The sequence below is a fragment of the Ambystoma mexicanum genome, chromosome 12 (genome assembly GCF_040938575.1).
Source record: "Ambystoma mexicanum isolate Mex_15411 chromosome 12, UKY_AmexF1_1, whole genome shotgun sequence".
Lineage (NCBI taxonomy): Eukaryota > Metazoa > Chordata > Amphibia > Caudata > Ambystomatidae > Ambystoma > Ambystoma mexicanum.
Genome location: NC_090936.1, coordinates 209,013,336 through 209,030,153, shown reverse-complemented (window position 1 = coordinate 209,030,153; position 16,818 = coordinate 209,013,336). Strand labels below are relative to the sequence as shown.

The window sequence follows — 16,818 nt, the reverse complement described above, 5'->3', positions numbered from 1 at the left end:
AGGAGGCAAGAACCAAACTCTTGGGTTTTCTAAATCCAACCACCACCACTCGAAGATTACTGGCCAACCACCTGCCTGAGTTGGACTTTCTCAAAAGTGTTGCTTGTCCGAAACTGTGGAGAACTGACAGATCTATGAATAAGTCCCAAACTGGGGGCATGGGAGTAGGAGAGGGGATCTTTATAGCTCCCAAAGCGAAGGGGTCACACGTTTGTTTAGGCCATAGAACTGGCCTAACCTTGGGGTTCAGCAGTCAGTAATGATCAGATTTTTCTGGTATTAACATAACAGATTATGTGCAGGGCAAAATTCACAAAAAAACTATTTTAAGCACTTACTTTTTTATTTTTAATTTCTGAATCACATTTACATGAAAAAACACAATTCCATCTGATATAAAATGACTGTCTATAAAACACACCTGTGAGGTAAGGCAGTGGAAAAGTCGTTAACTTTGGACAAGGCTATAGAATGGGTGGTAAAAACTTTGTAATATTCACAAGATTTGTATCATCACTGGGGCCTGATTGGTCCTTTTTAATGAGGATGTTGGTGAGACTGGCATTCTTTTTTGCTTGGCTAGTCCAGATGTTTGTTGGCTCTGAAGTACTCTCGCTTGGCTCTTCAGCGGCAGAGGCACCAACATGTTTAGCAGGCTCTCTTGCATTATTCTTTGCAGGTTTTTCTTTGAACTCTTTCTTTACCTTTTCTGCACCATCTGCAAAGGTTTCTTCTAGATAGCAAAAGATGCAAATACAGTGAATCAGAAATTATGTAAAAACGTGATGTGTAACACAGCAACAATAAACTCTATATATTATGAACTGTTGAACCACCAAATCAAAATGGTTCTTTTGACATTGCATCCAAATGTTACAAATTACAGGATTTTCAAGAGTTATTTAACAGCCCTTAATTTTTTATAAAATGTGTTAAATTGGCGCAGCCGAGTTCCCCTAAAAATCCACTTTTAACACACGATTAACATTATGATTTTGAGCTCATGCAGTGCACGGGATTCTGACTTTCCTCAAAGTTTAACATTTAAAAATAACTCAATGAAAATGAGAGATACGCAACAGGCATTTTCTTTACAAAGAAACATTTGCATGTAATTCCATTAGGTACACCGAAATGTATGCATTGCAACCTTTTCCCTGTGGGACTCTGAAATCCTCTAACATTTTATTTTGTGAAATATGACATTTTAGCTGGGCATACTTCATTCAGTTAGTCCAATAAAAGTGATTGCTGCCACAGCAGCGTTGGGTGTGTGTTCACTGTGAAGATGGATTATCTCACCCGCAAGCAAATGGTGATTGAAATCAGAACATGTGCCAGTTTTGTGAGGTTTTGTAACAAATTAGTACAGGTAGTAAAGAAGACAACTTTCAGAGTATTTCCAGTGTTTGAAAGAAGTACTCCAGGCAGCCACACAGTAAAGATCACATGTATAGTCAAGGCATGTAAGTGGGCAGTGGCCCTAAGAACATGACATCTACCATACACAGAACAGACCTGAACCACACGGTTATCATGCCGCAGCAAATCGTTCAGAAGATAACTTTAAGTGATTATGAAAACACATAAAAGCAGTTGGAAAACCGTACGTAAAATTTATCACAACGTCTAAGTACATAATTATAGATCAACGCAATCATATTTAAGAATGACAAAGTGTGAAATGAAATAAGAAGTACAAAAGCACAACAAAGCAACAGTGTAATAATTTGGGATTGATCAAAAATATTGAGTATGATTAAACATATGCTCTGAAGAAGCTCACCATAGGTTTACAACATTGCTTGGGAGACCTATGGTGAAACACCTGTTGGCAAAAAATGAGATTTGCAGATGACACATAATGTGGTGTTCATCCCCGTTCCACAGGCTGGGACAGGATATAATGGTCGGTAGCTCAGGTTATCGGGACGAGCGAAGTGAGGGCAGATAATGAGAGCTCTGGGCCCTTATCCCCAATTCCAGCCCCTGGAATGGGGAATGGAGGCCATTATCACTCCAGGTTGCCAAAGCGGTAACCCGGGGTGCTAAAAAAAAAAATAGATCCATGCTGTAGGAGGGAAAATCCTTTTCCAAGATGGCCACCATGGAAAGGGAAGGCGGGGTTCTGTATGGAGCCCCTCTTCCCTTTCAGTAGCGGCCTGTGGGAGACGACGAGAAGGAGGTGAAAAGAAATGGGACTGAGTGTGGGGGGGAAGATGGCGATGGGGAGAGATGGCAGTCAGGTGGCTTGGAACACAGGCTTATACCGGTGGTTCAAGCCCACCTTCCAAGTCACCTGATTGGCTGGCTTCCCTGCCCAGGGTGCTAATGGGAATTGGAGAAATGTAACCAAGGAAGTGAGAACTATCCTTGGATAAGTAAACAAAAACATAGGAATCTATGAATGAATGTGGCGAAGGGCAAAAAATGTCAAACTACAGACAATTAAATATAAATTGTTTGCTGTATAGGGCAGATAATTTATATTTCAGTGTACTTTCACTATATATTAGCCTACAGTATTATTTTCTACTCAACAATATTGCATTTCACTCTTAATCATTCTAATGCAGCATTCACACTCTTTCTATTCCTATCTAAACATTGCTCTTTATTCAATAAGCCACCAATTCCCTACTGCCTAACATCGATCTCTCATCAACTTCTATACCACAATTTAATTTCCTTACTCTTCCATAGACCTATACACGTGAGGTCCTTATTTCCAACCCAACAACTTTCACACTCATTGCATCCCAAATCACTAATGCACATTAGCACACATACACACACTTCCTCACCCCTTTTCAATTACATCCACACAACCCTCATAACTATGCACTAAATCACACCATTACAGCAACACTATTTACCCCAACACATCATAAAAGTACTACTTATTCAATCACACCACCACTCCCTTACTCATCACACATAAATACACTTATTTTATACACCACCCGATTTCAATCTCATATTTACCCGAGCGCATCACACCTATAGAGCCTACTGCAACCTTCCCAACCACACCTATCATCCCACTGCACAATCGAACACCACTCTATTCATCTGTAGAATAACATGCACACACCCATGCATAATACATGCACAAACATTCCACACCTTTCAAACACAAACCTACTTTTTTATCAACAGTCAGAACAGAATGCCTACTAAAAACCAACCACATATAAAACAAAGAAATTATAGAGCAGATACAGATAAAAACAAGCCATATAGTCATCCGCCTCTAAAACTATTTATAGAAAACATTAAAACAGAACAGCTAGTAGGCTCACTCAACGAGACTAAACCAGCCACTACTAAAAAAAGCAAGGCCCTATTGCAAACATGAAAAGTAAAAAATATGTACAAAAAACAGCAGATGTACAAATGAACCTAACACTATATCTACCAATGTTAACATAGCCACAACAAAACTTTCGAAAAAATCAATTTTGCAAAATAAAATTCCACCGTAGAGTTCTTAACAATCTTATAAGGAAAGCTAAAAAGTCACGCCGGTCGAAACGAACAGAACGCCGGAGTAAAGGCAGGGGGCGTGGTACTCAGCGTATTCCGGGCCGAATGGCGTGTCAGGCGTACAAGCTGTCATGGTCAGCTTCATTTTGATCGGTGAGATCGCTCGCACTGCTCTTCCATGCAGGCAGTCATTAGGTTTTGTTTTACTTGACGCTATCACGGCTAAGAATCACCTTTACAAGCGGACCGGTTTTTCTGTAAAACAACCTCCATTAAGCAGAACCGCCTCTATGTAAATATAAAGTATTTGCCGGGAACGCTAATACTGAGACATACCGTATTTCCGACGAAGTATTACTTATCAATACACCTCGTGGTCATTCCACATAAACAAAAATCTTTACAGCATTAAACACAGATTCTCTCTGCTCACTTGGACCAAAAGAAACCTTGGCCTGTTTTGAATTGCGCTAAGCAGATCTTCGATTCCTTGTCCTATTTAATAAATAGTGGGTTCCTTGTCACAAAAGTACAGCTATTAAGAAGTACTCAACACCACCAAGTTGTCACATTGTTCTCTTTCTCTTGTCCTGAAGACGGCTACACCTGCATCAACAGACAACTGTTTTGTGCATTGCCTGATTTTTCTTGATGCCTTTAGCCGAAACATATGTCGACTCTCACAAAAAGAAACCTAAGACATCTAATAGGTGTTCCTTCTGATAGAGCTGGTTTAATCATACAGTGCTCTACTCTTGAGTGTTTGATGTTGCACATCTAGTGCTTAAACAACACCACCTCTCGCGTACTAACCCCACAATATTTCTTAGTTTTGCAAATAATATATCAATTGCTGTGATTATCTTTATACTTACTGTGAAGAGTGTTTTTTCTTCTTTTTAACAGATTTTTTAGATGGGTTTTATTAAGACGAAAAATAAAATTAGTTTTGTTATTATTTAGTGGTTACATCTTTAGTTGTTTCTTTAAATGTTTTACAACTTGTGCTTTCATGTTTTAATTAGTTAAGTGTCATTAATATACTCATATTCAAAATAAGTGTTTCAGTGGTCCTGTCTTCTAGCAATAGGCACATCATTTAGCTGAGTGTTGCTCTAAGAGATAGGGTCACCACCCCCTTTTCTTGCTCTCTTCATATAGCTAAAGGTTGGTCCAGCTTCATCATGAAAAAGCATATTAAAATCCTACCAAGAGATAGAAACAATAGCCACAAATGATCCCAACAGCCAAGACATTTTAAAAAACAATTTAAATGACACATATTATCCAAATGGAAGTACTGCTTTGGAAAACATGTGCCTGTATGACTTAGCACAAAACTACTCCTACAAAAACAATTTCACTCCAGATGAGACAACTGGCCGATATTCAGTCTCAACTTGTGAAGGAATCCTAGAAAAACGTACCAAACCCAGCCTAATTAATCATATAAAGCAATCATTCAAATCTCTGCAACATAGAGAACTTTACTGAATGGCCCTAGTACAACTTTTCAAACCTTGGAGAAAAGAAGAATTATTAGGTGACCATGACTCCTTTAAAGCTGCATTCAATGCAAATGAAAGCATTTCCAAATGTCAATTTCAAACAATAAACACATGCTGGACAATGAACAAGACGAAGAAACTGAACTTCTACTAGATAAAGACACACATGAAAGCAGTCAACCTTCTCTTACAGGAAGCCAAGAACCACTTGGAGAACCACTCATTCTAAATGAAGCACCATGACCGAGGTAGAAAATACCATGGATCAATCAATCTGAAGAAGAGTTGTCAGTGCTGCAATCACAGCTTTTTAAAAAAATGTTTTAATTGTTTTAGCCGAATTATATCCAACTTTATAATATTGAATACAAACAGAAATAAAAATAAAATTATTTACACTTTTAAGATCAATCAGTATAATTATACTTTGTAATGCATATTTATCCAAACAGCACATAAAACATATAACACATTTCATTACACAGATTAGGTAGGTCATACAAATTAAAGAAATAAAAAAAAATGTAATTCTGTCACTGTTTAATAGACCGTTATCTTCAACAGAATCATGACTCTTCTAATTTCAAAACATGTAGAAACCCTACTGCAGCAATTCTCACTCGAGTGAGATAACCGCTGTGGATCATCCGCCATAGTAAATCAGAATCAATATCTCAGTAGGTTTTTAGAATGTGTTTGAAATAATGTACCCTCAGATCAAATAGGTTAAAACTTTCTGCTACTAAATGTTTCAATGTCTCCTTTTGAGTCAGGGACTGACAAAATCTACATATATTTGCATTCTGATTAATTATCTTACGTTTAGCCATTATGTCCTGCGTCGGCCACATGTAGAATGGGATTCACATAAATTAATTCCTACGGGCAACAGTGGGGTATCTTAATATATAACTTTCTACAATTCCATATCTTTTTGCTTGTAAGACATTCTTAGAAAAGTCAGGGCATTTATTACATTTGGTTGTATTTTGGCACCAGTCCCATTGGAACAATTTAACCTTGGCCCTATTCAGATGCTGGATCAAGATCGGCAAAGTAATCTCTATGTTGGCCATAAGCACAACCAATTTTCACCATCTTGATATACATTCATCCTTATAAGAGAACACATAATTGGCTAGAATTCCATCGACCAAGGGTGACTGCAAAGCCAAGAGGCATTTTCTAAATAGCGCCATAATATGCCAAACCTATCGCGCATTAAGTGCGCTCAACCCAAGTTCGAATCTCAGCCACACAGTTGGAACACAATTATGAAGCTGCAGTATTCATCGCCAGTACTTCCCTTCAAATGCAGTCCATATCTTTTCAGATATAACAGGTTTTGTCTCTGCCGCATATGAAAGTATTGGAATGAGTTTTTGCATGTACTAAATCAAGGCGGGTTAAGTAGAACATTTCCTGTATTTAGACTGAATTATTCTCGCTTGTGATATCCCGGGAATGAGTTTATTTTTTAACCGTATCAATGTAGTTTTACACATCATACGAATTAGCAACACTGACTCCCAAATAAATGTAGGAAGAGATACATTCCAACACTTGTCCATCAAGATAACAATTATTACAGTTGTTTTTTCTACTCAAATTGTACTGAATAACCTTTGTTTTATGGTCAGAAGATTATCACAGACATAATTAGCCAAAGCATTTAATTGTTTTTGTAGGCCTTGATACGTTTTTTGAAATAATAACAAGATGACCTTATTAGCCAGTCTGGGTGCATCAATGTTCATGTTCAAAAAGGTTTTGTCCACATCAGTAATAAAGAAATTAAACAATACTGCTGCAAGTCTGCAGCCTTGTCGCAATCCTCTATAGCTATTAATTGGCAGTGTTAGATTTCCTTCACTAGACAATCTAACTTGAATCGTGTTTTGAGAGTGTATATCATTGATCAGGGATATTAAATAAGCTGGGCAATTTTGATTCACCTATTTCCTGATCAATTGCTCCCTCGACACTGAATCAAACGCCACCTTTAGGTCCACAAAGACCATATACAGTGGTTGCTTTCTGATTGCATGATGTGTTATGATAGAATTAAGAGTTAACACATTGATTGATGTACCCAATCCGCGGACAATGCCTGTTTGGAACACATCACATCCTGGTTAGCTGTACATTGATTAAAGTCCCATAGGATACATCTAGTGAAGATCAGCTAAATAATGAACAACTCACCATTTATCTATAAGTAACTGAAGAAATTAAACATGGTTTTAAACATGAAACTATAATGTGTGGCTTTACAAATTATAAACTTCTGCTCCTGCATGTGGTGAAGCTGGTCCTGGTAAAACGTACTTAAATAAAATAATCAGCAAATGCCTACAAGACTTAAACAACTACCTTTCAGCTGTTGTAACAGTCCCCATAGGTCTAGCTGCCTACGACATAGGAGGTGTAACTTTACACTGACTACTGCTGTTCCCAGTAGAACATCAAAACAAATTAGAATACTACAATTTCTCAGCAGAAGCTGCTACTGAGGTATGCAGAATTCTGTAACAAATGAAAGTCCTCCTGATTGATGAAGTAAGCATGCTTTCCAACCTCATGCTGGCTTTAATTCACCTCAGAATGCAAGACGTCCTAAACACGGACTATGATGAACTGTTTGGAGGAAAGCATGGTATTGTTTTCGGAGACCTCCTACAGTTAACACCAGTAAAAGGTCAACCTATTTTCAAAACATTAGGAAACAAAGAATGCCGTAATACACTCAACAACATTGAAAAAGTAAATCTCTGGCATCATTTCTGCTACAGAGAACTAACTCAAAACATGCCTCAGTCTGCAGAGCTCACCTATGCCAACATTTTAACTGGTCTTCTCACTAAAGATGCAAAATCCATCTTCAAAAACTAGACTAATCCATGAGCTATGTGGGCAAAAGACATCTGCCCCTGATGTCATGAAACAATTAACTCAATAAAATATAAAATGCATGTCCATAATGCCAACCGTTGCAAGCTGTAGTCAATTCAACGATACAATGTTGAAAAAAGAAATGCAACCCATAATGTATATCAGCTCCACAGACACACTAGAAGTGTAGGGCATGACACTCCCAATGTATCAACAAGCAACAGCATGACTAAATAGCTTAGAAAAATGTATCTCCAACACAGCTGGATTAGAAAAGTGATTAACGCTGTGTCTAAACTGCAGAAAAGTTCTAAAATGTAACCTTGAGGTAGAACAAGATTTATTCAATGGAGCAATTGGTACAGTTGTTGGATTCCAAACATATCCACATGACACCAACATTCAGTTTGTCAACATCCATTTTGACAAACTAGAAGTTAAAAGAATTGGTTTGCATAATAGCACGTTTCCCTCTTTTCAAAGACATGTATATACGCAGAGAACAATTCCCTCTATCTCTTGCATATGCTGTCACTATTCACAAATCTCAAGGTCTAACTCTATATCACGCATTGATTGACATTGGCAGCACAGTCTTCAAAGAAGGTATGAGTATGTCTCTGACACTGAATGGTCTGTTACTAGCATAAGGAAGGCATGGTATCAAACAGTGAAGACAGACACAAGTGATCACAGTTCAAGGGTGTTTATTGAACTTCAATGGGTTGGTAAAACGCCTATCTAAACCTAAATCTAAATATGGGTGCAAGCTACGACCATCAAATAATAATAACGCAGTCCTAGTGGAGTCTGTCAAAATTTAAGGGCCTATACTAATAAACCTATTGCCAATCCTTACGTCTAAATACAAAATGGTGTGGGATGCCAATGTATGTAAAAGAAAAGTGTTCGAGAAACGATATGTCAGGATACTTGAGCAGTTAGCTTCCCTTCCCACGTTTTCAGCACGGGGCAAGGGCGCATGTGCGAGCTTCGCGCACACTGTAGCTTATTGGCGATGAGGTAACAGTTCAACACTTAGGCATCAGGGCCTTCTGCCAAAGTCTCTCTCGCAATGACAGTCTCTTAATGAAGAGGGCCTGATGCAGCAAACAAAACACAAACGTACCTTTCCTTTGCCAGGGTTTCACTTCCACAAGTTCAAGACTGATCTCCCTCCTTTGGGCTCAGACCATAGGTCCCCCTCGTCCAGGCTCTGATCCCTTTTCTTTAAGATTCACAACTTGTGCTCCCTCGTTCAGGCTCGGACCATGGATCCCCCCTCGTCCAGGCTCAGATCCCCTTGTGATACCGGAATCGAAGACTTTCGAATGTGCAATGGTTTTGCTTAAACCGTTGCAGGACCACTTCGATTCACTTCACACAGTTACACTTCACATGTATCTTCTGCTTTTGTTTCCTTTCGCCAAGATACCGTACAGAGACCTTTGATTGAGTTCATTCACATTGCCGGACCACTCTGTCAACGGTATTGTATCTCTTCTTCTAATGTTCAAATATTCACCAGCAATTTAGCTTCACTAGCGTCTTTAATCACACGCATTTAAAAATGTTTCTTTATGCGCTAACTTTACAATGTTGCCGCTTGTAACTATGACTTCAACACAGACCGGTCTCCCCAACTCACCGGCTGAGCTGTTCTCTGTAGCTTCTTTGTTTTTGGAGCCAATGACAATACCAGGGCGTATGCTGCTCCTCCCCGCTTTGATCAATTCTGCGGGACGACCATCGATATTTCTGACACACAATGCAGGATTCTTTAGCCTTGTTTCCTGGTCTTATGTTTTCTGCTTTGACGGTTTCTTGAAAGTAACGTTTTCCTGTCAATGTGGTCAAGGGTGTTGCCCCTCTCATAAACCTCTCATGCCTGGCCATCTTTCTCCCCTCATTCAACTGCTAACTCCAAGCTGCTGTACCTTTGTATGTTTTGCCTCACTAGGAGTGAGCTCTCGTGCTCTGCCTTTTATCCATGTGGGGAAATGTAATGGAAGTCAGGTGTGAGTGATTGTCGATAATTGCCCGACCTCGCCTGACCATAGTATTGGGACATGTCATGTACACGGCTTGGGTGTGAGTCTGTTTTCTCCCAGAATGGGCCGTCCGTGAGAAATTGTTTGTGCAGGAAAAGGGGGTAGGGTGGGTTTCTAAATATCCCACTGCGTAAGATGGGATGGAGGTGTTACAGGGAAGAGAGGCATACTGTGTCTCACTATCCGGTGTACCACTCCCACTCCCCGAGGACCCCTCACCCAAGTTATCCTCCCACACTGTCCCACCCCCAGGCTCTGGAATAAAAGGTGATGGCTGTGCCCTGACCACCTGAGAGAGAGATCCGTGGGGACTAGCGCGTGAGACACCTTCGGATTTCTCACACTAGTTAACTTTGATGCAAACAAAGTCAATGCAGACATGCCTTGCATCCTGGAATACAACAGGTTACATGGACGGTACACTCCCCATCTAGATGTGTACCCTGTACCTCATAACCAAAAACTTTAAAAAGAAAACTGTACATTTTGTAAATCGGAAAATGAAAAGGAAACTTTGAAGCATTTAATTACTTTTTGCCCTGCATTGATGCCAAAAAGACTAATTTATTTCCACAGATATGTGAATTTATTCTCCCTAAGTGATCATGCATCCATGTGATAACTATGTTTATCTGGGAGAACGACTGTGATTGTGATTGTGATTGCAGTAACAAACTTCCTAGACTCACTGATATTAAATCCCCTGCTGTAGGACTTTGTTATAGGATTGCAATTTTAGTACTTTTGTTTAGGGAGTAATGGGAACAGCACAGTGTTGACTAGCCTTAATTGTTTTGTACTGAAATGGAAGGCTGTAATTTTTCTTAAGAAGTTTTTTTTTCTGAATTTGATTAGGCTGTTCTTATTTGAAGTTTTAGGCTGTGATCGACTTGTAAAGGTTTTTAATTAACAGACTCGCTATTTCTTTTATGTAATAATGATGTATTGAAATGTGTTAAAGGTTATTTATAACCAAATAACAATAAAAAAAATAATCCGAAGACGAACAGAAACTTTACCAGTTCTCCCTGCAATATTCCAAAAAAACAAACTGCTGCAGCTACATCAAATAATAAAACCCACTGCCAGAAGACAAGATACATGCCTCCAAGTATCTGGCCACTGGCCACAAACACAACAATAGTATTAAACCATGTGATAAGTATGTACAATAAACCTGCAAATAACATAGTGCACCCAGACCCCCTATCCCAATGACATCTGTGCACATTTGTTCGTGTCCGCGAACAGGAAAATTGACCATGGACTCGGTGGCACCCACACAGCTTTTTTTGCCCATAAAATAATCTTCACTTTTTTCCACTCCCTCACTCTTTCCAGTCACTCTTTTGGCCACGAAATCAAACCAAATGTATTTTCCAAAGTTTTTCCTCACTGCGCTGTCCGCGGACAAAGGCTTTGGTCCGCGGGTTGAACATTACAACCGTTTCAAAAATTGTGACGCATTTCATGTTTTTCAACATCCAGTCAGTGTTTGTTGTCCGTGAACACCAAGCTACCCCCCAACTTGTCCAGAGACCACCACGGACACCGAACCAGGAAATAAGTCAGCGGACCCAGATATCACCAATTTTCTTTTACCTACTTTTTGTAAATTGTATTAAACACTACTGGATGGACTTACACCAAATTTACAAAAGCACACTTTTGGACCAAGCCACCGCTCCTCACGCAAGTTTGGAGGATATTCGTTCAGTGGTTTGGACGGTATGTGTGAGCAAAATATTTTTACCATTATATCTATGAGGATTTACAAAGTTTGGGTACCCCCCTATAACTTTGCCCCCAATTGACAAAACCACACCAAACTTTGCAAAATCATTCCAAGGTACTGTAGGAAAAATCTAGACTCCGCATTTCAACATATGGGCCCTCATTAGGACCCTGGCGTTAAGGGGTTAACGGCGCCGTAAAAGGTGTTGGCGCCGTTAAACCCTTAACGCCTTACTATGAGGTCCCTTTGCGGCTCCCGACCTGAACGGCTGGTCTGGACCAGCCGTTAAAGTAGGGACCCGCAAAGGGACCTTGATGGCAATTACGGTACCGCAATTTGCGGTACCATAATTGCCGCCTTCCCCATTCCCATTGAGCCCTATGGGGCAAAAATGGATATGGGGAAGGGCCATGGAGAAAGGGGGAATTACCGCCCCGCCAACCTTGGAATGGGGTGGTAATCCCCCTTTCTCCATGGCGGACTCCGGCATGGACCATGATGCTAATAGCACCATGGTTTAGCGCCAGAGTCCTAATGAGGGCCATGGACTCTGCATTTCAGCATTCACATTTAAGGCGAGAGTTTGAATTTCAACTAGGGCCAAGGGTGTGAAACTTATTGCTGGACTCAAGAGCATGAGTCTCAGGCTGAATTTAAATAGATGCCAATAACCAGAGCAATTGCTAGAAAATGACCACTTTGCTCCATGATGCTATTTTAATGAACTGAGCTGCACTAAATATAATACTAACATGAATCCAACATGCTAATTAACCCAACCGCATTTGACATGTAACCGATTCCCATAATAACATTTAATGCAAATTAGTCCATGAAATAAACTGGATGGAGATTGAGCCAATTCATAATGCTCTGAAAATGGGAAGACAAATGAGTTAAACGTGCAGGCTGGATCTGAATGCGAAGATCTGTTCCTAAAGACATGGCTTTGTCTTGGAGCAGGAAGCGCAAGAGAGATATATCTTTTTTTGCTGTTCTGCATTGCAGTTTGCAAAATGAGAAGGGCACAGAGGAAATCACATGCAATTTCAGTGGAATGATCTGGAGTGAGGTATGTTAGGTAAATATAACTGTAATTGAGGAGCGTGTAGTATACGTGGGAAATGCTTACAGGTTGTGTGATAGAAATATGTTTGTTTTCTTAAAGTAATTCACGATCTATATTTTGTGTGGATTCCCATTTTGAAGCAAGCTTTGTTAAGACAAGAGAATTATAGCTGCCAAGAATGGTATGAGAGAAACATTCAAGGTTACATCATTCCGTCTGATTGCCAGCCAGCAAACAAATGTCTAACTCAAGCTTATTATTAGTAAAGCTATTTAATGTGTGTGAGCTCTCTAATGAAATGCATTTTATCCATGTTTAAATATAAGTCTCTGTAAAGGAATACAGCAGAATACAACTGTTTGGAAATTTTGTGATTTTTAACATTTTATAAAGCCATAAAAGAGAAAAATGAATTGGACTAGCATTTTATTATGTGTCCGAATTATTGTTAACACATAGACTGAGGTCCATCATGTGGTAAGCCTATTTTACTGCAGGCAGTAATTCACATTTTACCACATGTAGCAAAACATAAGGTAAATTACTTGTGGGAGATGGGCCTTTCAGAGGTGCTATATGTGTGTATTTGCAGTACATTGTTTTACCCAGAGAGGCTGACTGAATGTGTTGTAGTTCAATTGCATGCTTTACATTTGTAGAAACACAGCCAAAGGGCATCATTGTGATGTTGTAAATAAAACATCACAGGAGAGTCTGAGCCATTTATTCAGAGTGTATTAGGTCCAGTATTTGTTTATTGTTACTGACCCCGGTGAAATAATGATTAGGTGGTATTATGAAATTAGTCTCACCACTATACAAATACCACAAATATCACGATAGCAAAATACCACAATAAAATACCACAAAGTACTAGGTATAACCCCAAACTGTATCTTACAGATTTGGTGCGTTAGCCGGGAATATTGAAAATAATTATTGGGTGTGGCCTTGCATCCTAAAGCATTACCATATTGAGCACTCATTCATTGAATTAATGTTGTGAGGTAGTGCAGTACTGCATGCTCATTTGAATCTCATTATAGTGTAATTGGCAATAGTGCAGCTATGTCCCAGATTCAGGCTGAGTTTTCTGAATTTTCAGATTACCTCGAGGCAAAGTTTCATGCCCATGCAGTTTGGTCCTCAGAAAATGTGGCAGTATGGAAAAACAGAATTACCACAGAAGTAGGAAAGGAGGCATTTGAAAATATTTTTGATGAAGGAAGCATTGTGCAGGTGTGCCTCCTTAGGCTATTACGAGCGACAGAACACATTGAGGAGAAAAACTGCATCATCAGTCTGTGCGCATAAAACTGTGGTTCTTGCTACACAGATCCATAAAGATGCAAGGGGAAGACAGTGAAGTTATTAGCAATTACAATACAATTTGGACAATGAACGTGATCAGGTGCAGCAATTAAAAGTGGAATTAAAGCAGAGGGAGCTAGACACGGAATTGCAAGCCAAATGCAGTGATCTTGCTACTGAATTGGCTCAGCGAGAGAGAAATGAGAGTGAGCAAGAATTAACCCACTTAAAAGCAATATTAGATGACATAAGACAAGATAAAGATGTTGCTATTTCATACAAGCCCTTAGAGAAGATGGCAGGGAGAAAGATAAAGAATTTCATGCTATGGAAGAGGAGATATTTAAATTACTGGAAGAAAATGACAAAAATGGCAAAGCGCTTAATCAGTCTCAGACACAAATCAATAAACTGCAAGCAATACTCCATAAGGTCAGGGGGTGAGAATTCTGATCCATGTCATGAAGCAGAATAGCTTCATGGACAGTGCAAGAACCTAGAACAGCAAATATTTAATCTCAGATCTCAGGAAAAGCGACAGGGTGCTGCATCGAATGGAACTGAATTCAATCAAAGCTATGACCAAGGAAACAATGTATCAACAGTTGTCCCTTTGGCCAGACCTGGGTATAACGCAATGGTGGGGTCTGAATCACCTGCAAATATTCACACACATTCTTGCCCACAAGAGAACAGGAATGGGCGACAAAATGACACACACCAAAAAGCACCATGTAGTCCTATAAAGATTATGAAATCCATCAAGACTTTAATTAAAGAATTCAAAAAGGGAGGCGATTGTTGTGTGGAAGACCATTTAGAGACCGTTCATGATATATTCAAAGTCCTCCAGATACCTACGGAACAATATAGACAGTACTTTCACCTCACCCTAGATGCAGTATCTGCTAGTATTATTCATGGTCTCAATGAACAGGCAAATGTGTCATGGGCTGACTTTGAGAATGAGCTTAGACATCAATTCTCACTTTACCAGTCTATACAGGACACCAAAAAGCAGTTTATACTATGACGGCAAAGTCATATATGTCACTTCACCAATACCTTCAAAATTTAAAAAGAGCATTTTCACGCTTTGATGTGGCCTTTAACTCTAACTCTGTAGAATTTAAAACTGCATACTTGTATGGGCTCCAAAAATAAATTGTCTCCCAGTTAATTTGTGAATTTGACAGGGAAACACCCAGAGAATGGATAAGAGAACAGAGGACCAAACTGTATGAAGTGATAATTGGTCAGAGAGAGGAGTAGCCTAACAATAAAGAGACAAAACCAAAGTCTAAGGAATCCACACCAGCAATTTTGCAGCTAAAATCTGTAAAGATGCTGCTAGAATCAGCCCAATCTCAGGCAAGGAACGACATGACATCTAGCCAAAAGGGCGTGCCTCCATAGAGGACATCACCCCAACTCCTATGTTCCAATCCATTAATCCCAGCAATAGGGGGTTCTTACATTAGCCCTAGATATCTTGCCAATTCTGCCAGAGTGGGATTTCACAACGATATACCATGCCTAAACAACAATCAAAATCAAATGTACAATGGCCCATACCAGACACTAGGGGCCCAGTGTAGATTTGACCTTAATAAAATGGTATATGGCCACCAAGAAATACCAAGATATGTGGATAGATTCATTGAACAATTCCCACCAAACAAAAGGCAAAATATGAATTATGTCCCTTGCCAATATAATCAATCACAACCACTCGTCGTCCATGGTCAAAGAATGGTCACTCTGCGTTCTCCACCTCCTGTGTCACATACTCAGAGTAACTGTTACGCTCAGCTGGTCTCTGCGGAGGTGTTGGGCCATGGTTGCAGCCCTCCCAGGAGTTAGATCACCCCCGTCAGGTCTCTCCCTCTGCGGATAAACTGTGAGCGGTGGCAATTGGTGACACTGATCCTGCGTGGATATGAAAAAACGTGAGTGCGCTGATCGGTGACTATAGTACCTCTCAAACCCTTCTAACCAAGGTGCGATTTCTGTGGGCATGTACCGGCCCATACGGCTCACCTGTTAATTACTGATGATGAGCTCTCCGTCCTGCTACTTCTGGCAGGGGCGCTTGTTGATGGGATCTAGTTCCTTCACTGATCCCCGGTAACTAATAGTCCAGTCTAGCTGCGACTATGCTTCTCCTGGTTGGTAGTAAGTGTCTCTTAATGTCTCTTTCCCTTTTTGTTTTCTCTTTGCTCCTTCTCGTTTTCTGTCTTGGTATTATTGCTCTCAATATTGTTGTTAATTCCTGAATAACATTTTCTCTTCTGTTTCCTTCCCAATAGATGGAAATGTGGCCCAAAAGCAGCTGTGGAGGCATGGAACGTGGCCGGGAGGAAGATAGATGAAACCGCAATGTCCGACAACAGGTGAGTGATGATTTAAGGAAAGGCGCGAGGTGGTAGCGCGAACAGAGTGCTGCTGTCGTGGATGGAGCGTGTCGTGCTGCGGTGCCAAGATGAAGATTTTAGCTTCCCAGAAGATTTGAAGATGAGCTGCATTGCCAAGATGAAGATGTCAGCGTTCCGGAAGATTTGAAGATGAGCTGCGGTGCCAAGATAAAGATGTCAGCGTTCCGGAAGATTTAAAGAAGAATGTCGGGATCAACGAAGACGAGCACAGGTGAGAGCAGATTCCCCAGGTGGTAAGTATGAAGACTGGAAGCCGGATTTCCAAAGGTGAGTCTAATCCTGGGCGGCGGTGAGCGTTACGCTGCATGGAAGTGCAGAATGACGCGAAGCG

General features: G+C 40.1%; 1 protein-coding gene across 2 annotated transcripts in view; it reads right to left on the bottom strand.

The window, feature by feature from the left end:
• Positions 1-324: 324 nt before the first annotated feature.
• DYRK4 (dual specificity tyrosine phosphorylation regulated kinase 4) overlaps positions 325-16,818 on the bottom strand; it is a 1,198,302-nt gene continuing 1,181,808 nt past the window's right edge. For both annotated transcript variants that reach the window (XM_069628321.1, XM_069628322.1), the window contains one exon: positions 325-733. In XM_069628321.1, the coding sequence (XP_069484422.1) occupies positions 465-733 (269 nt within the window). In that variant the 3' untranslated portion in view covers positions 325-464. The remainder of the gene's footprint in view (positions 734-16,818) is intronic.